The 23,435-nt window shown below is 58.7% G+C and overlaps 1 protein-coding gene across 4 annotated transcripts in view; it reads right to left on the reverse strand.

Annotated features, from left to right (window-relative positions):
* Positions 1-23,435, reverse strand: part of BAIAP2 (BAI1 associated protein 2) — a 63,610-nt gene that overhangs the window by 24,672 nt on the left and 15,503 nt on the right. For all 4 annotated transcript variants that reach the window (XM_027518034.1, XM_027518032.1, XM_027518035.1 and 1 more), the window contains exons 3-5: positions 22,645-22,731; positions 1,127-1,188; positions 564-635 (exon numbers count right to left, since the gene is read on the reverse strand). In XM_027518034.1, coding sequence (XP_027373835.1) covers positions 564-635; positions 1,127-1,188; positions 22,645-22,731 — 221 coding nt within the window. The remainder of the gene's footprint in view (positions 1-563; positions 636-1,126; positions 1,189-22,644; positions 22,732-23,435) is intronic.

Genomic DNA, 23,435 nt, shown 5'->3' on the forward strand with positions numbered 1-23,435 from the left:
ACAATGTGGGCAGTGAGCCAGCGTGCCCCTCCCGCTCTCCACAGGGCCACGGAGGCCCAAGCTCGTGGATGGCAGGACTTGCGCGGCTGCAAACCTGAGGCCTCAGCTCTGCGCACCCTGGAGATAAAGATCAGGGCTGGGACCGCCAGCTGGGCCTCCCTCTTCCACCCCGGGGCGGGAAGGGTGTGAATTCGTGTAATGAGCACCGGGAGTCCAGGCCCCTCGCCCTTCTGGTCAACCTGGGGGAGGGGACGGGACAAGGAAACTCGTGACAGCAGGTCAGAGGAGCTCGTGCAGGTTCCACACGATGGCCACTGCACATCATCGTTTTTACTAAAGCAGCTGAGAGGCAGGGGCAGAGGACCAGGGCGTGTGGGGCATCTGATGCAGGAGTCCACCAAGGGGTCACGTTTGGTCTCAAAGGGGCACAAAATGTCAGAGGAGCTGCGGAAAACTACAGGACGCAGAGCTCACAGGAAGCTGGAAACCCCTTGGACTGAAGAAGTGTTCACACAAAGCCCAAGCAGGGCAGGTGGACCAGCAGGAACGGGTGGGCTACTTACACTCAGGTACCTGGAGTCCAGCTCCACCTTCTGCTCCAGCTGTGTGAGCAGCTCGTTGTGAAAAGACTTCAGCTGGTACCGAGAGAAAACAGAGGTCAGCTCTGATGTACGCCCCGAGGGAGGGAGCCACCTAGGAGAGGGGGCCGGTCACCACGACAAGGGTGCCCAGGACGCTGGGTACCCCCATGGGAGAGAGGAGCCTGTCTGACCTGTGAGCCAATGACCCTGGTGGCCCCATGGAAACAGGCGGCCCCGGGAGAGACTGCTGAACTGGAGCCTGGCCTTCGTGGCCAGCTGAGTGTAAGACCCCATCTGGCCTGTGCCCTGCTCTCCCAGGTCCTTCTGTATACCCCTAGGCCCCACGATGGTCACCTCCTTCATATGTGACTTCTGTCTTGGGCCCTGGGTATGCCCCAGACCCGAGTGTGACCCAGAGCAGCACACGCCTCCCTAGGGGACGCACGGCGAGGCACATGCTCACCTCCTCCACTTTCCTCCGACAGCGCCAGCCCACCTGCAGCTGCCCCTCCCTCCCCGGGCCTCCCTGGGAGGCTACGACTCACCATTTCTTCCAGCTGATTCTGAATCTGCCTGTGGACTTCGGCCATCTGGAAGAGAACGTCCCCTGGAAGGCAGATGGCAGGAGAGAAAAGCAGAAGGGAAGCGAGAGTCTCAGGATCACTGCCCCATTACCCCTCCACAGTCGGGGAGCACGCACCGGTGGGCTGGGCACTGGGGTTGCTGTGGTCTAGGGACCGGAAGGCGGGCAGGGGTGCGCTGGGGGCAGGCGGAGGGGTGCCTCTCCAGGTGATGCCACCCAGAGAGATGGGAAATTCTAGAACAAGGACGCACAGTTGCTTGGTGTCTCTGGGGGCTTGCGGGTGTCTGCATCGGAGCCGAGGTTCACGGTAGAGGTCAGATGAGAGGCCCTACTTTTGCAGGTTTCAACCCTGCCTGCTATCCCACGAGCACCGGCATCTACTCTCACTCGTAGGCGCCAACTACCACTGCCCCAACCACCTCAGGCCCAGGCAGAGGCGGCAGCCTTGACGAGCAGCCCGTGTGTCCTGGGACATAGTGTGGAAGGTGGGGCGACTGTGGAGGGAAGGACCCCATGGCCCAAGACATGCTATGGTCAGCAGAGCTCCAACATCCAGCACCCCAAATCAACGCCGTGGTATAGAAGCTCCGAGCTGGGGCACACACAACAACTGCCTCCAGTGACCCTCAGGGCCACCGCCCACACCCCCCAAGTCAGCACAAAGGACCTCCGTGGACAAATGGCTCACTTCCTCCCCTGCAGAGAGTGGGTCTGGAACGGGCAGTGTGGGCTGCATCCATGCCACTGGCAAGTATTTGCTAAACAGGCGCTGACCACGCACTGTGGCCATATGGAGGAAGGCCTGTCCCTGCCCTCGGGATCTGCTGACTAACCGTCCCGGAGGTGCTGCCTACACCAGGATGTCCCTCCCCTCGTGGCCAGGCCACTCAGGGCTCACATGATCCAGAGAATTCTTTGGTGGGGGGCAGCCATGAGGAGCACCCCTGGTCTCCAAGAGGCTTGCTAGAAAGCAGAACAGTTCCTGTGCCTCCTGCCCTAAAGGGACAACGCTGTCTGCCCTCCAAGGTCACATGGATGGCATGCAGGTGATCCCTCCCAGAAACAAAGTGGGGTTTGGGGGAGGCCAGCTCCTCCTGGTCATCAGGCCATTCCACCAGCTGCTCTCAGCCCTGATGACCACAGGGCATGGTGACCACTGACCACATGTGGTCAGACTCCACCAATCCTTGGGGCAGGCTGCCCAAGGTCAGTGGGCTGTTAGATGGCTGTGGTGCCCACTTCCACCCTGCAGGCTCTGGAGCCCTGCCTCCTGTCTGAATTCTGAGTTCTCACTCTCAGTGTGCTGCTGGACTGAGTTCCCAAAAGACTGGCTTCGCCTTGGACATATGGATGTCTATTGAGGGAGGAGGAAAAGACGAGAGCTCCTCTGAAGGTCATCTGGCGGCTGGGAGGAGCTGTCCTGTACTAGGGAACAGGCCCCGCAAAGCCAACCGCACGTCCCCATCAGGCGACATGGGTGGGGGGTGATTTTCCTGGTGGTCTAGTGGTTAGGACATGGCGATTTTACTGTTGAGGGCACAGGTTCAATCCCGGGTCTGGGAACTAAGATCCTGCAAGCCGTGAGGTGCAGCCAAAAGAGGAGATACAAGCATGTTGGCAGGTCCCCTCGGTCATGGGTTCGGATCACACGTGGCTGGGGTTCACCAGGCCCTGGGCTGAACATCCAGCCTGCCGCCTGTGCCAGTGGAGAGGAGACCCCCTCCCAGGCGATACGTGAGGAAACAGACCCCAGGCTGGCACCAAAGGCAGCAGGCCGTGCACGGCTGCTGTGGAGAGAGGAAGACGCCCAGACCCAGCCTGAGGCCGTGAAGGGTGCTCGCGGGCAGGGCCCGTACCACAGCATGTGAGCGTGAGTGAGCACGTGGGTGTGAACGCAGTGTCTGTGTGGGTGTGAGTGGGGAAAGGCGTGTGCATGTGGGTACACAGGGTGTGTGTGGGAGTGAGTGCCTGCATGAATGCAGAGAGAGTGGGTGTGAGCGTGTGTGGCCATGTTGCACGTGGGTGTGGAATGGGCACACTTGTGGCTGTGTGCGTGAGCCTCCGGCTCCCTTCTCTCTCCCAGCAGCACCCCAGGGCTATGTTCCCGTAGACACGCGGCTCCAGGAAGCTAAGTGACCAGAGGGACCAGGGCTTGGCCACACAGGGTCTGCCTCCAGGACCACGCTCACCCACGAGCGGGCGATGAGAGGACGGGGCGGGGAGACGCCACAACAGGGGCAGACTCCGGAGCTCCCGGGACATGACCCCCAACCCAAGATGATAAACGTTACTGAGCCACCAGGATGCCAGCTCTGGGACCAGGGTACGGGGGACACCCATTTGGGACCAAGAGTCCCTGGAAGTCACTTCCCTCAGGGTCCAAAGAGCAGCCTGACCTTGTGCCTGACGGTGCTGTCTGGCGCAGGGAAACAGGGAGGGGCGGCGCCTGGGGACGAGGAGGCCCCACCTCCACCGTGGCCGCTCGTGGTCAGCATGGTTGATGGTCAACCACGCGCCCAGGGCTGAGCTGAGGTCGACCTGCCCCAGCAGGATACTGTTCAAGTCTTACTCACCCTCTCCTAGCCCTGATCCACTTCTCCACCCCGATCCCAGGGGCCTGGCCAAGGACAACAGGGGACAGAAGGTTCCTGGTCCCTGTCCTTGGCTGAAAAGGAACCACTGAGACAAACAGAAGCAGGCAGCCCAGGGGACAATGCCAGGCTGCCGCCACCCTGACCCGCCTGGCACAGACCTGCAGCTCCCGAGCGGGGTGACGATCCCCCAGATCTGTGGGGACACTGTCCTGTGTCAAGAATGGTGCGCACCTAAGTCTGGACCCACAGGTCACCCTCGGGCCCCAAGGGCTCTCTCAAGCACCACGAAGTGCATGAATAACACAGTAAGTGGCGTTGTGGGCCGTACTCGTGGCCCCAGAATCCTAAGTTAACATCCAGGTCAAACTGAAAACACGTTATTTCCTTAAAAGGCCGTACACAACTAATTCAAGATCATTTGAAAAATGGCAAAAAACAACAACAAACAGCAAATCCTTTAAAAAAGGAATTTTTGTTGCCTAGAAGAGTATGCGTAGATTCTCGAGGATTCTGGCCCCTGCACCCCAGGCTCCATCAATGTACTGGGACGCACCCCATCGCCTCTGCTGGCCAGAGACCCCACCAGTCCCCGGGGGTGCATGCAGGGAACAGGCACATGGCTCTGAGCTAAAAGCCAGTGGTTACACAAGCCGGTCCACACGGGGAACTTACACAGTGTGTTTTACAAGCCACTGCAGTAAGTCCCGTGACACGTCTGCAAGGTGGTGGTGTGAGCATGTGCGAGCCACTGGGCGGTGGACTCGAAGCACCATGGGGCACTGGGCCAGCTGCAGGAAGGAGATGGTCACCCCGCCCCGAGATGAGCCTGTGCCCCGAACTCAGCTCCCCAGGAAAGCTGGGAGCCTCAGGCGTCGGCGTGAACACTCACTGGTCCTTTTTAACCCAAGGTCCTTCCGGGTCCTGGGAGGTGGGCTAGTGAAGGTCCTTGGTGCCAGGGGGCCAGCCAGAGCCTCATCCCGTCCCTGGGTTCCGTGTGCCTCCCCGCTTCTCCGAGCTCAAAGGACAGCACGAGGGGGCACACCTTCACAGGCCCACCCCGCCCAGGGAGGAGGGGGCCGTGGGCTTTGAACAAGGCCTGTTTGGGAATCCAGGTCCGGGTCTACAGTGCAGGTGGGTCCTAAACTCAAAAAACCAGGTTTAAGGTAGCAGCTCAGACCTGGCCTCACCAGAGCAAACAGTGGGCGAGCAGGGTAACCAGCTCAAGTGCCACCAGCTGGTGGGCCTGCCAGGGTCCCAAGACGTGTGAACACAGGGGGCAGTGGGCAGGTGGCCAGGCCCCCGGGTGCTGCAGAGGGGGTGGTGGGCAGACCACCCTGGCACTGAGGAGGGTTCGAGAGTGGCCCTTTGGGAGCAGAGACAGGAGAAGGGCACACACAGGTGCCACGGGGCTTCACCCGGGACAGAACCACATGAGAAACACACACAGGCACCTGAGAATTGGGCGACGCCCTCCTCGGCCCTGCCACCGTGTTTACCCTGCGAGGAGGCCACCAGGTCAGCGGTGAGTCACCTCCGGCTGCACGCCCTTCAGCTCTCAGTTTAAAAATTCCTGGTACTCCCGGTAACCTCATCAAACACCCGCCTCCCGGCTTTGGTTAAGCCGGGAGGCGGAATCCGGTACACACGGCAGCTCCCTGCCCCCAGGGGAAGGCGGGGGCTGGGGCAGTGCTTCCGCACAGACACAGGCGATGTGCCGGTCACCACCTTTCCCTCCATCACAGTCTGGCTGGTGGTGCAACTAGGCCAGGACAACGTCAGGACAGTCGCCACCCACTTTGCTCTGGACACCTGGGGCTGGGGAGCCCAAGCATCCTGCAGATGGTGTGTGGGCCCCTGAAAAGAGGCAGGGCGGTGGCCTTGGGAGCCAGGCAGGGCCCTTGTCCCCCAGGGTGGTGGCCTTGTCCTGGGTGACAGACGCACAAAGAACTGGTCTAGCCTCTTAGTAGGGACATGGCCCCCAACAGGGACACAACCCTGGAGCCAGGGTGGCTGGACAGGGAGGGCTGGAGAGCCCGGCCTCTGGGGCCCCCAACAGGCCACTCTGTCCTCAAGGGCAGTCACAAGGTTGAGCAACCGCCGCTCCTAATTCCAGAAGGTTCTCGTCACTCCAGAAACCTGTCCCCATCAGAGGTCACTCCCCTTTCCCTCCAGGCTTGGGCAACCACTCATCTAGTGCCTATACGGATCTCCCTGCTCAGGGTGTCTCCTATCCACGGGATCCCATGATGCAGACCTTTGTGTCTAGCTCCCTCGCCGAGCGTGTTTTTGGTTTTTGAGGCTCACCGGCGGCAGTGTGTCAGGGCTTCATTCCCTCCCTAGTCGGATGACATTCCAGGGAAGGGGTCACACTTTACCTAGTCATCCACTGATGTCCGCCGGTGGACATTTGGGTGTTTCCACTTTCAGGCTGTTACAAACACTGCTGCTGTGACAATCAGCTCTCTCCTTAGGAAGCAGTTTTATAACAACTCTAAATTCTGTTTGTAAACAATCTTCACAACACGATTTTTGAGGTTTTTCCCATCTTCTTAGAGAAAGAAAGTCCACCAGCCAGCAGATCCTGGGGGGATGCTGGGGAGCTGAGTAAACAGGGGGCCTCTGGCCAGCACCGTGACCACGTCAGGGGCTGGAGCCTCAGCGCTGCCAGGCCCTCCGAGGTTCCTCCACAGCCAGCGCCCCTCCCAGGCACCCACTGCCACCTCTGCAGGGCCTGCTCCCTGCTCCAGGCTCGTCCAAATCTCCTGGGAAGACGAGGCTGCAGATACTAATAGGAATTGATTCCACAACGAGGAGCTTGCCTCTCCAGCAAGTCGGGGTGACTCAGCATCCCTGTTGCTTCAGAGCTCAGCCAGGAGGGTGGGGGGCTGCCCCAGGGGAGACTTTGCCCCCACTGGCCCCCTAGTAGGAGCTGGCTTCTACCAAACCCAGGGATCGTGAGCCAGGGAAAGCACCAGGGCTGTCGCTCTGCTTCTACTTTACCACTGATACAAAAAAATTCCCAACAGATTCTTAAGAATGGTGCACAGCCCCTGGCAAGAACCTCAGGATAAGGACAAGGTGGAAGGGCCCGGCATCGGCCAGGGTGAGTGTTGGCCAGTGCCTGGGGCCCAAAGGCACCCACCAAGGGGAGGAGAAGGCAGAACCTAGAGACCCCGCCAGCACAGAGGCAGTGTGGGATGTGCCGGAAGGTGAGGGCACGGCTGAGGAAAAGGGGGCCCTGGTGTGGGAAGGCCCCACACCCGGGAGGACGGCAGCGGGGCAGACCCTGAGCAGAGTGGCGTGAGCAGGACCAAGGCCCACAGGAGGCCAGGGGCTGGAGCCGCTCGCTTGGAGCTCCAGGCCAGGTCTAGCCGCCCAAAGGGCAGGGTCCCGCTGTGATACAGGAGGAGCGGCGAGAGTCAGGAGTGAGATGTCTTCACTCACTTTACATGTGTTCGGGGATGTACGACCCACCACTGATATCTCAGATCTCAGAAACATTCAAGTGTTTCCCCAAATTGGGATCTTTGGGAAAAGATAAAAGAGTCCAGGAGACTAGAGAAAGTTACATGTACCAGAGTTTTAAAAGGCACAGACTCTAGAAACTGCAGGCTGGTGTCTTGATGTGGGAGTTGCTACTGTGACGAAGGTGACCTGCTCGCAGCCTGGGGCACTTGCTCACCTTCATCTTACTTACCCCTCTGACAGTTGTTTTGTGAGCACATGCTCCGTGCAGGTGCCGCTGCAGGTGAGAGAGTTAACCAGAGGCCCTGCCTCCGTGGTGGCCATGCTCCTTCTCAGGAGAGGAGAACAAACCGTGGGCCGGTGAGGAATAGGGTGGAGTTAAGGGCGAGTGGGCCAGGCAGGTCAGGAAGGAGAGCCGCCTGCGGGCCAGGAGAACAAAGGAGGCCTGTGGCCCTGGACGACCCAGAGATGGCGGGGTGGAGCTTGGCAGGGAGGCTCATCTCACTGATTCTTAAGCCTGAGGTCAGCCCGGGTGCAGCCCTGCCTCCCACCCGATCTCCACGAGACATCAGGCAGTCCCTCAGGGCACTGAATGCTGACCCTTTGGGGACTTGAACGGAGGCCAGTTCTGTAGCCACACCCACAGGTTCCACCCACAGCCCTGTGATCAGTGTGACCGTCAATCTGTCCTCATCAGCGCTGAGAAGACAGAACACACTTCTCCCAGCCCCACCCTCCAAACCTCCCCAAAGCCGCAAAAATAGTGAAGCAGGTACCCACTCACCCTCCACCAGGCTCCCCAGCTCTCTTCCCAACACACGCATGTTATGTACCGCGCACACGTTTTTTGGCTGAACCATCCAAGACAGTAGGGAGCATCATGGTGTGGCCAGCACATCAGCTTCTACAGCTGGAGATCATGACTCGTGTGCACTGGCCCGCGGCCATCCTGACCCAGGGAGGGCGGCCACTGACACAGACCCTCTTCCGTCAGCGCCTGCATCGCGGGGCCTGGAGCCCCGATGTGCAGGGGCCCTGATGGCGCCCCGCCTGAGAGCTACTCCCCAACCCGGGACCACACACCCAGCTCCTCAGGTCTTTCTCTCAATAAATCAGCATTCTGTTTATCTAATGCTGCTCTGTGAGCATCTGGAACAAGTCAGTCATAAACAGGCTAAATCAGGGGTTACGAGGAATTAACCTCCAGCGGCACCAGAATTCTTATCTCTCCTCCGGGAGTCAGAGTCTTCAGCCTCTTAAATCCAGAAGAGTCCTCTCCACTTGCATCTCTGACAACGCTGACATTTTTAAAGACTCAAGCTGCTTTTCTTTTTTCCAAAAAAAAAAAATACATGTTCTTATAATCTGCAAACGACAAGAAGCTGAGGGGGAGTGTGGATCTGGAAGACTGGGAACAAGCCAGGATGGTGGGAGGGTGGCCCTGTCCCCAGGGTCTGGCAGTTCACAGGCCGGCATCTAGCAGACCTTGGCAGCTCCACTCCCGCTCTGTGTGCCGAGGGGGCAGACTCCACTTGAGGGCCCCTCCCAGGCCACAACACTAGGCTCCTTATCCCAAAGGAGTGAAGACAGGATTTCAGGAAGGATTTGAGTTCTCACCCACTTAGGCTTAAAAAAGAACACTTTTTTTTGCCAAAGCAACACAGGCCTGAGGAAACCAGCTTCGCGCTGGCTCCCATGGAGACGGCCAGTGGCCTGAGCTGACCCCCAGCAAAGGTTAGCGACAGCATGGGATGAAGAAGGTAAAGACCTGGATGCCAGACCCCAAGGCTGGGCACAATGCATGGAGGGCCAGTCCCCTCTCCATAACACTGTGACCGTCACAGGAGAGCAACGCCTCCAATGTCAGTGTCCAGGGGGCAACCCAGTGAACTTCTAAAACCTGATTTACGTGAGGAGGAGGAGAAGGCTGGGCCCCGGGGTGGGGAGGCCACAGAGGGCAGTTCCCATCTCTGGAAGACACAGGTGGGCTGAGCCCTGGCTGGGGGGTGGGGCGGGAGTCCAATAACCACCTATGGAGGGGCCTCCCCAAGGACCCGCTGCCACACAGCGGGACCACCCCCCAGAGCACAGACCAGACTCCACCCTGGTGTGTGTCCACCAGCTGGGAGATGTCCATCACGGGGGCGACAGGTTCCAACAGTCCGGGCATCCCAGGAAAAGGGCTCCAGGCCCGGGCTGACCTGTCTCATCAGTTATGTGTACACGTTTGTACCCCATCCCAGGATTGAATCAGTGAGACCACAGGTCTCTTGATTGGGGGACTGGACTGGCAAAGCTCACAGCAGTCCCTGCCCCAGAGAAGGGGCCGGGCAAGTACCTGCCCCCATCAGCAATAGTGACCTCGACAGCCAAGCATCTGGGTGCCATCCATCTAGACGTGAGAGGTCCCACCACACCCTCCTTCTTTAAGCGGGAGGATGGCAGGTGCAGGGCTTCAGGAACTGGGCACCAAGACAGGACGTCCTTCTGTGGAGCCCAGCCCCAGCAGGCAGGAGGGAACCACCCACCTGTGGTGCCCTTTTCTCTCCAGCCTATGCCCTTCTTCCCTGGTGACCATGTCTGGCTGGGGCAGGGGTCCCAACTGTATTCTCTCTTCCTCACCACCCTACCCCATACCCGTGTCCTTCTCACTGAAAGAGGGCTGTGCCCATCTCTGACCTGGTCATGAGACAAGCCTTGCATAAAGCCCTGTGGACAAGAGCACAGGGTGGGGGGCTCCTGGGAAGGCACAGTGTTGGAGTTCAGGGGAGCTGATGTGACAAGAAAGTGGGTATCTTCAGTAGCGTTACAAACATGACAGACGCTGATGAGAACCCGGATCCCCAGCTGCCTGGACCTGGGCAATGTCCAGTGACCCCAGACCAGACCGGGCACTCCCAGCACATGAGGCTTCTAGGACGGATCTGAACACGTGGGAAAGACGGGAATGTCCAGCGCAGAGTCCCTGCCCGCGTGGGTCCCTAAGGGCTCCCTGAGCCACCGGAGCCCAGAAGGCCAGTCCTGTAACCTGCTCTCTGCCCCAGTAGACGTCAAGCTGTGCCACCCCAGGACACGAGCACCCCAGCCAGAGGCGAGACCGAGACTGCACGGCCGTGACTGCAACCACGAACCTAACTTGTGTGTGCGCTCCGGTGGGACGGGCAGGGTTGTTGTGTTCCCTACCTCTTCCCAGGCAGAGCCCCATGCCGGAGTTGTCCTCAGCAGCCCCAGATGGTGCTCGAGGCTCAGAGAAGGCCTCCAACCCTCCTTGGGGACCAGACCTCCAGCCCTGTCCTCCCAAAGCCGGACTTCAACCCGGCGAGCAGGATGCACCATCACTGCCGAGTGATCACGGTGTTCCTTCGGGCCACTGGCAGCCACTGAGGGGCCAAAACACTCTGTTTCTTGAAGATCTGTCATTCCAGGAGGAGCTGGAGCTCGAGGCCCCTGCTGGTGGCCAAGGGGCTCTGAGCCAAGGGGTCAGCTGCTCAAACTTGGCTGGGAGCACCCACCGCCTCCTGAAGCTTTCTAAAGCAAATTTCCATAATGCTCAATTATTCTGGTGGCTTCCAGAGCGGAAAGGCGCCTCTGAGAGCTAATTAGCATACGCCTGAACAAGGCACGAATATAGAGCTCTCGTTCCAGGAAGACAGACAGCCAAGGGGCTGCGGGGATGTCGCGCAACTGTGGGAGCCACCAGGATGGGACGCGGAGCTTAGACAGCACTGGGGTACCCCTCTGGTATCAGCCACCAACCTCCCATCCTCCCTGCTGGCCTTAAAGCCTCCAGCTCCTCCCTGGGAGAAGCAGTGTTCTTCTCCTGCCTACAAAATGGCAAAAAATGGCAGGTGGCCAGAGGGGTAACCAGGACAAAAATCGATGGCTGTTACCATGGTGATGATAGCGGACAGTGACCCTCCCTGACTGCCGCTCTGAAGCGGAGCAAGACCAGATGGCTCCTTGAGGTCAGTGCTGTGTTCACAGCTGGACACCCTGGCACCTGGGTGTTGTGGAACGAGGTGCCAACCACACATGGCCCAACTGTCCGGGCTGGCCTCCACCCTACCTGCACTGGGTCAGGTCCTGGACTGGCATTGGCCACTCTGGTAGTCGGCTTGGATCTCAGAAGCTCAGGCCCCACCCAACTCCTCCCGGAACCAGATATACATTTGGATGCATCCCTGGCCGATTCACATGCTCTCAGGCATCCACGGTCACACTGGGGGTTCTCAGGGTGGCCACTCAGGCCAGCTGGGGGTATTGCTTCAAGGAACTGGATGATAGGGGGCTGTGGAGCACATGGGTTGAGCCTGGGCGACAGGGAGGCAGGGACTTCAGGTGAACCTGGTGTCCTCTCCCCTCGGTCCAGGCAGACCCCGCTTGTACCAGGTCAACAAAGGATCAACAAAGGGCCACTTCCTCCTCACACTCACCTGCAGGGGTGGGGGTGGGGCACTGCAGACACTGAGTGCACACTGTGGGAGGTACCTCAATTCAGCAGGAGACATGGTGGGGTCGCAGGACTGGGGGCCCCCAGCACCCTCCAGACACGCTGGTCCTCGAGTCAGACTGGCCAGGCTGGGAGAGCCTTCGTGGGCATGCTGCCGCACCTCAGTGAGCCTTCGGCTGCGGACCCGAGAGGCCACATGTCCCCCCTCGGCAGGAACTAGGCTCAGGCCCGGTCTTCACAGACCCCATCAGCCCCTCCCTCATCGCCACCAGCATGAACACGGCTGAGGGTCCCCTTCCCCTCCTCCCCAGCAGGACCCCCAGGAACCAGGTCAGAGGGCCTGGGGTCCCCTGCCCGCCCTCAGGAGAAGACCCAGCCACGCACTGCTGTTCCCTGTGGATGTCCCCACCCCAGAGGGGGCCCTCGGACACCAAGGAAGCTTGAAAACATGCTGAGCCATCTCTCCTGCTGCAGCCAAAGCCACCGAGAACAGGCAGATCCAATTAAGATGTTGTTAATCCCTCCCGACACAGGCTTGAGCCAGCCCCATAAGGCTCTCACCAAGGCGGGCAAAGTGGATACACTGGAGCCCCCAGCCCTTGACACCAGGTATGCGAGTCCAGGGGGCCCTGAGGGGGACCCCTCAGACTGCAGCTCCCCATCCCTGCTCAGCCCCTCTGATCTGTCTAGCATCCACACAAAGCCAAACTCGGAGACAGAGAGGCCGCCAAAGTCCTGCCTGGTGTCAAGAGGCCTGAAGGAGGCTAAGAGAGCAGAGACCCTGGTCCTGGGGCTCCAGTGATTGTCTGTGTGCCAGCTACTCCTCCTGGGAGCTAAGGGACAGCTCCTCCATGTGCTGTGGCGTTTCAGCTGTGAAGGGGAGGTGAAGGCAGGATGCAGGTGAGAAGTCCACTCCAGGATGGCCTGGGGACACCGTCCTGCACAGAGGCCTGTGGCCAGCATGGGACCACAGTGTGGGGTGACACGGTCCCGAGTGGGGACCCTCAGGGATGTGAAATGAACACAGCTCCCACTGCGGGGTCTAATAAGTCCTCCGAGCGGCGTCTTGTCAGGAGGGTCCAGCAGGCACAGTCAGGTCCTGCTGTTAGGGTCTGACAGCAGGTGGACGTGACAGACTGTCAGCCATCTGCAGGGGAGGCTGGGACACATTCGGGCTCCCCGGCCAGGTGTGGCCAGCTCTGCCTGACGTGGAAGGGACCATGACGTAGCCTGACAGCCTCCCGGAGGGCACAGGAGCCAACCTGGCGGGCAGCTCCCAGCCTGTGGATGGCCTGTGGTGCCATCTGAGAACCATCTCTGTGAACGGAATCACCCGGCAACAGTCGAGAAGGTCCTTGGGGCCATGTGGCCCCTGCACTGCAATGACCCACGCGCAGGGACTGGCCACCTCACGCTGCTAAGCATGAGGCAGTTGTGGGCAAGTCGGCGGCATCGGCAGGAACCAGAAGAGGTAGCTGGGTCCCACCGGGCAAGTCTCCAAAGGTGGCATGGGATGGCCTCCCTCTGTTCTTCACTTGGGCAGCCAGGCATGGACAGCAGCCAAACACTCAGAGGAGTGCTCAGGCCACACCTTAATCCAGTGACTCACTGCCAAACCTGGCCCAGTTTCAGGGGCAGGGGAGCCGCCTCCCGCCCTGAGGCCCCGCCCAGCAGGGAGCTCCTGCCCTCTCCTGGGCATCAGGACAGATCTGGGTACTCAGGGCGCCTGCAAGCATGAACATGCCTGGGTTCACAAACAAGCGGGCTCTTCAAAGGCAGAGAACACAACAGAGGCCTCAGGAGATGGTGAGGGCCAAACAAAACAGCTGCTCAGTCGCTGGCCTTCAGCTGCACAGACGGACAAGATGGCCAGGCTGAGGCTCTGAGCACAGGCCCAGACAGTGGCTCTGGACAGATGGGTCCGCTGTGAAACTCAGCCACACGCTGAGGAAACAGGGCTCCGGGCAGGCTGGGCCCTTTGCTGCAAATGACGGCCTCATGTCAGCACTGACGGCCAGGAAAGCCTAGAGTGCTTGTGGGGGGTATCACTTTAGCCTCCTGCACAGCCAGAGGAGCTAGCTGAGCCCGTCTCACATGAACGATTCCAGCACAGAGCAGCTGAGCCACCTGCCCACGTGTGCACCCTGTGCCCAGAGCCCGGGCGCACGGGGACCCTGGCCTCCACGTCCCACTCCCGCCCATGCTGGGCTCGGCCCCACTCTGCACAGTTGCTTTGGGGAGCAGAGCCAGGGGCCTGGCTGCAGACGGCTGCCCAGTGGGCAGGACGTGCTCAGGTGTGCCAGCTCCCTGGGGGCTACTGTACATGGTGGCATGGCTGTCAGGGGGATGGGACGGCGGCCTCGCCTGCACAAAGAACCAGATCACGATCCGCAGTGGCACCCCCAGGAGCCAACACTGGGGAAGAAACCAGCAAGCAGGACAGACGCTGATTCTGCACAAGTGGACGTGAGGGTGGAACAGAGGGCCCGGAGGCCAGCTTGCCCACTGCCTGGACTGGGGGACCTGCGCTTGCAGCAGGGCTTAGGGACAGCTCGCACGGAGGCTGGGTGGAGAAGTGAGGAGGGGCCACTGTGCTCACCCCAGGGCAGTAGTCACAGGGCACGGGTGAGACGCCATACCTGGTCTCTGCCAGCAGGGGACAGGCACTGGGGGGTCCCCACCTGCTCTCTCTGCTTTGACATGATTGAGGCGCCCTGTTACTTAAAGTTAAGGCAGTGGGAGAGCCTGGAGGGGAAACGGCACTGCCGACAGTACCTAGGGTGGGATGGCTCCTGCACTGGCCACCTCCAGGGCTAAAGGAGTTGACCCGGAGACCTGACCTCCCCGAGCCCACACCGGAGCACAGACCCGCGCTCTGCCTCAGTCTCCCCACCACGCTGGCATCTCAGGCCACCCGTGTTGGAGGGGTGGGACCAGCAAGGGGATGCCTGCCCCCTCTACCCTGCAGCCTCCAGGCAGATGGAGAAGCAGGAGAAATGAATGTTTTTACTCTTAGATCTCAGCAACGCCGCAAATTCGTGGTCTATGAACTTGGAGCGTGAGCCTCCACGGAGTGCCGTGATTGGGGTCACCCTCTTGGCTCCCTGGCCTGGGGAAGGCACAGGTTTGCACACACCGGGGACTGGTTTAGAGCCTTGAACCCAGACAGCATACGCCTTCCGCCCTGAGCTGCCGAAAGCCATGAGAAGAGGGAGCAGATGGGGTCTTGGACCCAAGTACACAGATCAAAGACGTCATCCCCCGCCGCAGGAGGTCCTGGGCATGCCCGGACAGAGCAGGGAGGGTGGCAGTCCAGGGACATGCCGACTGAAAGTGTGGGTGGCTGCCAGCCGGGGACAAGAGGGAGGTGAGGCGATGGGAAAGGCGGCTGTCCTGGCACCCTGGCTAAGCCGCCTGCCTATCAAAGCCGATCCAGAGCCGAGCGGAGCGAGGATGAGAGGCCGTCTCCGTTGTGAGGTCTGCGGTTGCAGCCTCAGACCACCTCCCCGGCCGTTGGACCAAAGGTGGAGCAGCCACTCGCTCTCCACAGGGAAGGGGAACAAAGGGACAGCTGCCCGCTGCTCGGCTGCAGCACAGGGACTGGGCTCTGACCTCTGACCTCCACGGGCCTCAGCCTTGCTCACAGCAGGAGATTGCACAGCGGAAGCCTCTGCCCCGGCAATGAGAGGTCCAGCTCCAGGGAGTACACTGCGATGGAAGTGTTGGGGGCACTGGGCTGCTCAAGATCCTTACTCTACGCAGGAAGGACAGGGCACAGGGCTTGCAGGAAGATGAGGGGGTTCGGTCCACTCAGGGTCGGCATGGCTGAATCCCACACCATCTTAGCAGGCTGCCAGCCCCAGGAGCAGAGCCTGAGCCCTACGTGGGAAAGAAAAGGGCTCCTGCCCTTCGTGGGAAAGAAAAGGCAGGAAGAACCGGAAGAACGGGGCAGGGATTGACAGAGAAGGAGGGTGACCGGGGAGTGGCCAGGGTGTCTGCCACTGCTTGGTTGGCAATCCCTGACCCCACAGCCGCCAGGGGCCACACCCAGAGGAACCCCGGCGGGAAGCGGGCCACGAGAAGGCAGACAAAGCCCCGTCAAGATGATGTTTCTGGTCAGGAACCCAGCGCCCAGCCCGGGATGCCGCCAGTGTGAACAGAGCTCCCTCCAGGCCGCCACCACAGCTCGGCTGGAGCGCCGCTTCCCCGGAGGCACTCGCCCCTTGAGGGCTCTGGTTCGTCCCTGGGAAAGCAGAGGTTCCACACCTCTTCCCTCCCACCCAGGGGAGGAAGGTCTGTTGAGAAGAAAGTGGTCAGAAACTGAGCTTTTCCCCAGGGTTGCAGACAGGAAGGGCGGAGGAAAACGAACTCGGCATGAAACAAAACAGACTGAAAACAGGACTGGTGGGGACAGGGGTCCCCTCACAAAGTTCAGCTCATCAGGAAAACGCGACTGCGTGCAACTCGCAATTTACGCGCTGAGTAACACAAAAACCACACAGAGAAACCAAGGAGCCCACCATCCCAGGGAGTAAGAGGGACACCTCTTTTACTTACTAATTAGGAAGTGGAATTACTGAAGATCTGAACAGTTAGGAACCTTGCACCCAGAATCAGAGAGTAGTCAGGGAATATAAGTTCTCTTTAAATGTTACAGACATCTATAAACATGGGCCACGTGCCAGACCAAACAGCCTGTCGATGAACGTCCAAGATTCAGGATCATTCGGCCATCAGCACAGGCCCCCCTCCCTGGGGTCCTGATCAGCACTGGGGGAGGGGGAGCTCATGCAGATGCCCAGGGCCATAGGCAGAGCCAATGGGACCAAGGAGCTGCCAAGAGAATGTTTCCTAAGCGACAGTTTCACTGTCGGACAGTGGCCAAAATGCACTAGCGTACCCCATCCCTGCCACATTACAGCCACGAGCAAAGGTCCCAAATTTGAAAATCTCTACCATTTCTACCAGAGTCTTCAAGCAGGGAGCAGAAGCAAGCAGCGCAGAAGGACCTGGAGTCCTTGGCTTTCTCAGTAGGTCACTGCAGGGCAGCCCCAGTGTAGGCACCCCCTGGGCTAGATCGCCCACCCCTGGTACATGGTGCCCAGCACACCCCGAGCTGTAACCGGGTGCGAACTGTCCTTCTGCTGTGTCCAAGAGGCTGGCCCTGGGTTGGTCTTCCTCTCCCATTCAGGAGCCAGGTGGACCAGAGCTGCTGCCTTGGCACCTGGGAGTGGGGTGGCCTGCAGGGCAGGACTCGCCCACCCAGAGGAGGGCACAGGGGCACAGGAGGAGAAGGCAGCGGTGCCCAGCCTCACTCAGATGGGAGCACTGTGCATCATCACATGGGTCATGTGGGAGGACGGCAAGGCCAGGAAGGAGAGACCCAGGACGTGGCTGTTGTGGAACCGTGTGGAGGTCACCTGTGGTGGGCTTGGTTGGCATCACGCTCCCAAGGACTGGCTCGTTCAGAGCGGCAACCCCTCCACCCGCCATTCCAGGGAATAAGCTGGGCGCTGAACGAAAGGACCAAGAAACACACGGTGTTCGTCACACGTTCATGGAATATTCCTCAGCCGTGAAAGTGCAGCGCCTGCTGCTGCCAACAGGTGGATCCCAGCGCAGAGACAAGCAGGCTGCACAAACCCGGAGTCCCAAGGGCGAAGCCCCACGCCACCCTCAGCCTTGCTCCCCTCCTTGGCTCCAGGCTTTCCCGCTTCTCCCAGGATGCCTCCTGCTCGTCCACCCTGCACTGGTGGACGTACCCTTGCTCCTGCCTCCACCCCTCCCGGTGCCCTCGCTGTCCTCAGGTCGGGGCTGCAGCTTAACTCCGGCCCGTTATCCCTCCCGTGGCCCCAGGAGGCCGCATGCCTCCTCCACCCTTGGGATGCTTCGTTCTCCAGGCCCCCTGGGGCCCTCCCTCAACATACACACTGGAGCCGATGTCTGGAAATTTCACAGCACCTACCCAAGGATAAGGACCTCAAAAGCTTCCAGGAGAGGAAAAACAGAAAACTCACGTTAAAAAAAAAAAAAAGCCACCAAGGCACTGAGGACAGCAACACCGGGAGTCAGAAGAAAGGAAGCGATGCCTTCCAACTCTGAGGGGTGTGAACTTCCACCTGGAATTCTAAGCCATCAGCGTGAGACAGAAACATCTATAGACAGACATGCGTTCAGAAATATGTTTCCCCTTTTCCTGCTGAGGAACCACTAAAAAGAAGGATGGTCGCCCTAATTGAGGGAGTAAGACAGGACCCAGGATGCAGAAAATACAGTCCCAGGTGGGAGAAGGGTGTCCCATGCATGCACAGCCCAGCCACTGGCCCGGGGGGGTGCGGGGCTCCAGGAGGCAGGTTCTAAGATAGGGAGAAGCAGCCAGGTTAACGGGACCACCGCCAGCTGGGAGGAACCCCAGAGTGCAGTCTCGGGTTTGGGACTGAGTTCATGATAGCAAACTGACAACTATGCAAATCAAGGCAGGCAATTATTACCTCTAGGAAAAACAAAGCTGTCAAAATAGTAATGAAAACCTATGGACCACAGTTCAGGGAAAAAAAAAATATCACTCAACTGGACTTCATTAAAACTAAACATTTCTGTTCTAAAACTACTGTGACAAAAATGAAAGGCCAATGAGTCTGGGAGACAATATTTGCAAAGTGTGTATCTGACAGAGCACTTCTACCTAGAATACAGAGAGAACTTTCACAACTCAATCAGAAGACAAAAACCCAACCAAAAAAAGGGGACAAAGACCTGAAGAGACACTTCACCAAAGATAAACAGCAAACAGCACATGAAAAGATGCCCGACATCATTAGTTCATTAGAGAAATGCGGATGCGGAAATGCCCCGAACTGGAAACAAGCCAAATGCCCATCAGCAGAAGAACATATAAACAATAGGGCATGTCCACACAGCGGAAACTACTCGTCGTGAAGGCAGGATGGTCTGGAGGTATGTGTCACACTGGGATGACTTTCAAAACAATCATGAGATAAAAGAGGCCAAACAGAGAGCACAGCACACCCTTCGCGAGTCAATTTAGAGAGACTCCAGCAAATGCGCGCCAAGTCTCAGGGCAGAACGCACGGCAGTGGTTGTCTGGAATGGGGTGGGCTTGGAGTGAGAGAGGCAGGAGGTGTTCTCCGGGGCTGATCGCTACCTGGGCAGGTGTGCGCTACCTGGGCACATGTGCGCTCACCTCTGTCTCTTCATGCTTCCATTTCAGACCTGCTGTCCGCTGTGCTGTGAGCTGACTGTTCTGAGCTGAGGATTCCCGCCAGCACCGTACAAAGGCTATATTGGGCACTGATTAAAGCAAAAGTCGTCATTGTTCTCTTGGGTGGGGAGAGAGAAGCAATATCAAAATGCTAAATCCAAATCCTCTAGAAAGATTCATTAAAAAATGTCCAAAATTAAACAGAAGAAACAGCACAAACTTGCCTGTTTACACGTATGGAAGCAAACACAGGCAGAGAACACGCACGGCTGGGAAGTGGGCCTCAGGCGTGTGGGGGGCGGGGGACTTGTTTTTAAACCCGGGTGTGTGCTGCTTTAATAAAAATTCAACCCCAACCGTGTGACTCAGCAGTTCCCCTTCCAGGGATACATGAAGTGTCCACACAGACGTTTGTGCCGACTGCTGACACCAACAGCATTGAAACTGGTCAAAATGTGGAAACAGCCCTGATGTGCATCAGCTGGGGAATGGAATGATATTCCCTTGTGTGGACAAGGGAATCTTATTCAGCCATAAAGAGTAGAGCTGACACACGCTACAACACGGATGCACTTTGAAGACACGTTCGTCAACTGAAAGAAGCTGGAAACAAAAGGGTCGCCACGGGTCAGTGCCCGCTTTCTTCTGTATGAAACGTCCAGGTAAAGCCACGGACACAGACAGCAGGTCAGCGCTTCCAGGGGCTGGGAGAGCGGAGTGACGCTAACGAAGATGGCCTGCATTTCTGGGATGAAGAAAAGTTTGGGGATGAGACAGTTGTGATGGGTGCACACCTCCCTGAATATACTAAAAAGCACAGAGTTGAACACTTTCAATGGTAACTGTATGGCACGTGAATTATGTCCTGATAAAGCTGTTACCTAAAGAAAAAATTGAGCGATGATGTGAGAAGAAAGGCACGCTGGTCTCTGCCTCCCCCCGCCCCCAACAACTTCCTGATATAGAGCTCCTAATCCTGTTATCTCCTGGTGATAGCAACGTCCTTTGTTCCAGAGGCAACTCTGCCTGGGCTCCTGGATGGGGGCTCGTCACCAGAAAGACCCAGCCAGAGTCAGAAGTAGAGGCCCCACCCCATCCTCTGGGACAGGGGCTACAGGCTGAGCTAACAACTGCTCATGCCTGGAAACTCCTTAAACACGGGGTTTGGAGAGCTTCCAGGGTGGTGGACACACCTATGTACTGGGAGGGTAGGGTACCCCAACTCCACAGGGACAAAGCTCCTGCGCTTGGCACCCTCCCAGACCTCGCCCTGGGCATCTGCTCCTCTGGCCGCTCACCTGGGTCCTTCATGATACCCTTAAGACAGTAAGCCTGCCCCTGAGTTCTGTGAGCTGTTCCAGCACAGAGCCAGACCTGAGGAGGGAGTGGTGGGAAGCCCATTCGTAGCCAAATTGGACAGAAGTGTGGGGAGCCGGGGACCCTCCACTCGTGCTGGCCTCTGGGGGAATGGGGGGAGCAGTCTTTTGGGACAAGGGTCTGCACCGACACTGGGGAGACGGTGTCAGACGTGAGCTGAGCTGTGCGACCCCAGCGGGGTCCTCAGACACTGGAAGGCTCGCTGGTGCTGGAAAACCCACATCTGGTGTTAGAACTGTCACGAGTGGAGGAAACGGGGTCTCTCCTTGGCTGGTGCCTCCCTGCACGCACGCAGCGGGAACTCCCATTTGGTGATGGACCCCACGCACCACAAGCCCCTGGAGAGATTTCAAAAACCCACAAGTAAACCAGAAGTTCCAGGATTCAGGCTGGAGCCCAGAAAGCAAATTGAGTGGTGGGAGGAGGGACGCCCCTCCCGCAGCGCCCAGTGTGGCTCCGCCCCCTCCACGAGCAGACTTCACGGCAGGAGCCTGCCATCCGCTCCCCGGGCCTGCTGTACAACCCCCAAGGACTTCGACTTCGGGAAATTCGAGAATCGCATATAGATTCGCACATGTTCACCCTCACTATGCGGCCACGTGGGACTTGATCTCCCCATGGCAGACCCTCTCCTTCCGCTCATGTGTGTGACCACAGGGAGAAGACACATGTCTCCCCCCGCCTGCCACAATCAACCATGATAAGAAAAGTGCCCCTCTCACAGACAGGAGTCGTGTACAAACACACAGGCTCACACACAACACCCGAACTTCCTCTGAGGAGCCACAGCTGGGAGGCCCAGGAGCACCAGGCAGGGCCCACAGGTGGCCTCTGAGCTCAGAGCCAGCTGGTTTACAGCCATGACTGGTCACCAAGGAGTTCAGGCCCCCATCCACCCAAACACCCAACACATCACCAGCCAGGCCCAGCCCGCAGGCCTGCCCACCAGTGGTGCCCTGGCCTGACGTCCAGGGCAGGTTGGTTCAGTGTCCTCAAGAAGCCACGAGAGTCCCTCTAGAGCTACAGAGGTCTTCCCTGGTGGCTTAGTTGGTAAAGAATACGCCTGCAATGCAGGAGACCCCACTTTGATCCCTGGGTCAGGAGGATCCCCTGGAGAAGAAAATGGCAACCCACTTCAGTACTCTTGCCTGGAGAGTCCCAGGGACAGAAGAGCCTGGCAGGCTATATAGTTCATGGGGTCTCAAGAGTCGAACACGACTTATCAACTGAACCGCCACCACCTAGAGCCACAGAGCTGGACACCAGCCAGCTCTCTGGACACTGAAGAAAGTTCCACAGCCATGTGAGCAGAGCCCGGCCTCTGTGAGGAGTCTGGCCCCGGTCACTCATGCTGCCTGCCCTCGTCTCCACAGTCACCAGCCCCTGCTCCCAGCCCAGGAAGGTCCTGTAGTTGCTTTGGTTTTTACACTGGCCTCAGGGAAACCCAGATGCTGCTGTTGCTCTGCCAGGGTGGCAGTCAACACACCAGCACACCTGGCAGGCCTGCCAGGGACGGTGCTGGCTCAGGGCTGGGACAGTGGGGCCAGCCGGGCCACCGTGTCCTCAGACAAGGGAGTGGCGGAGGGCACCACAAAGCCCTGTGGTGGACCGGCCCAGCTTTCAAGGCAGGATGGTGTGAGAAGTTTGAAGGTGGGCTGCTGGCGAGAGTGGGCGGGTTCAGCTGAAGACCACACAGTGGGCAGGACACAGGCACCTCTGGGAGCCAGAACGAATAGACACACAGAGAGACCAGATGCCCTCCCACCTGCCAAGAACCTGGGGTTGCGCCAAGGAGCCCACACTGTGTGCCTCGATTATAAAAGAAATGTGAGCTGCTGTTGGAAATGTGTCAAACACAGAAAAAGTGGAAGAAAAGAACCCCACCCAGAAACTCCACCTGTTAAGCTTCTGGGGTCTCCATCATGAGATAAGCGTGCTCCCAGGGTATTTTTACAAAATCTGGTCATACTATGCCACGGGTTTGTATCTTTTCTTGCTCATTTTTATACCAGAAATGTTTCCCCACACCATCAAAGGCCATCATCTGAATCCACCTTTTCACATGGCTCCCCTATGCCAGGCAATTCAAGTTTTGCCACAAACACCTATAAACATGGATCTGCCTGTCCCCTCGTCCCCACACCACGCTTCTAAGGGGACCTGGAGCCGCCTGGTGCACCTTATGCACCCCACAGCCCTCACTAGCTCCGAGGACAACAGTCTGTCTATCAGTTTAGGAAGTCTTTTCTTACTGGACAGGGAAGACACGATCCCAATTGAAAGAAAGGCCAGACACAGGGCAGGTCCCCGATCTGCCTGGGGACACCCAACTTCAGGACCTCCGGGGTCTCTGCCACGGTTCAGAGTCTTACCGAGTTCTTTGGAGCCCTGGCTCTCGCTGGCCAGCTCGCCCATCTTCACCAGGGCATCAAAATAGCCTTTGGCAGCATACGTCACACCTGAGAGAGGAGAGGAGGGGGTGGTTACTTCCCTCGCGAGGAAATTACCACCTGCGGCACCTACTCAACCGCCCTGCCCGCCTGCCACGCAGCCGGCTCTCCTGCGCCCAGCAGGCTCCAGCCGGGGCAGGACCTCCGCCCGTCTCTTGTTGATGTCCTCTTGTCCCAATGCTGAGAGCACCTTCTCTAAGGACACAGTGTACCACTCAGGTCCAGAGCTAATCCAGTCAAATTACAGGGTGCGCCCTGACCACGAGGCCTGGTGTCCCTGACGAGACGAGCACCGACCTCCGGCTGGAGACCTGCGAAGTTGGTTCGACAGGAAGACCCCCCCCACAGCCAGCCTGGGCTGAGGAGGACTCTGACAATGTCCTCTGCCTCAGAGTTGAGCCGTGCAAGTGGGAGTGAGTCACACACTCAAATCAGGCTAAAGGCAGCATGGCTGGGGGTGGGGGGTGGGGCCTCACACACCACTTCCCACGGCAACTTCTGCTCAAACCAGAGGCGGACCTGACTTTGCGGGGGATTTGGACGGCAAGCTCCAGGCCAGCTGACTTCCTGGGACCAAGCCCGGGGGCCGCTGCCTGGGGCAGAGCTTCCTTCAGGAACTCAGAGACTCTTCAAAACCTTGGGTGTGCCCACAAACCCCTTCATCGGACGAGCACCCCCACACCACCCTTCAGGCTGCAAGGAGGACGAGGGCA

The sequence above is a fragment of the Bos indicus x Bos taurus genome, chromosome 19 (assembly GCF_003369695.1).
Source record: "Bos indicus x Bos taurus breed Angus x Brahman F1 hybrid chromosome 19, Bos_hybrid_MaternalHap_v2.0, whole genome shotgun sequence".
Classification (NCBI taxonomy): domain Eukaryota; kingdom Metazoa; phylum Chordata; class Mammalia; order Artiodactyla; family Bovidae; genus Bos; species Bos indicus x Bos taurus.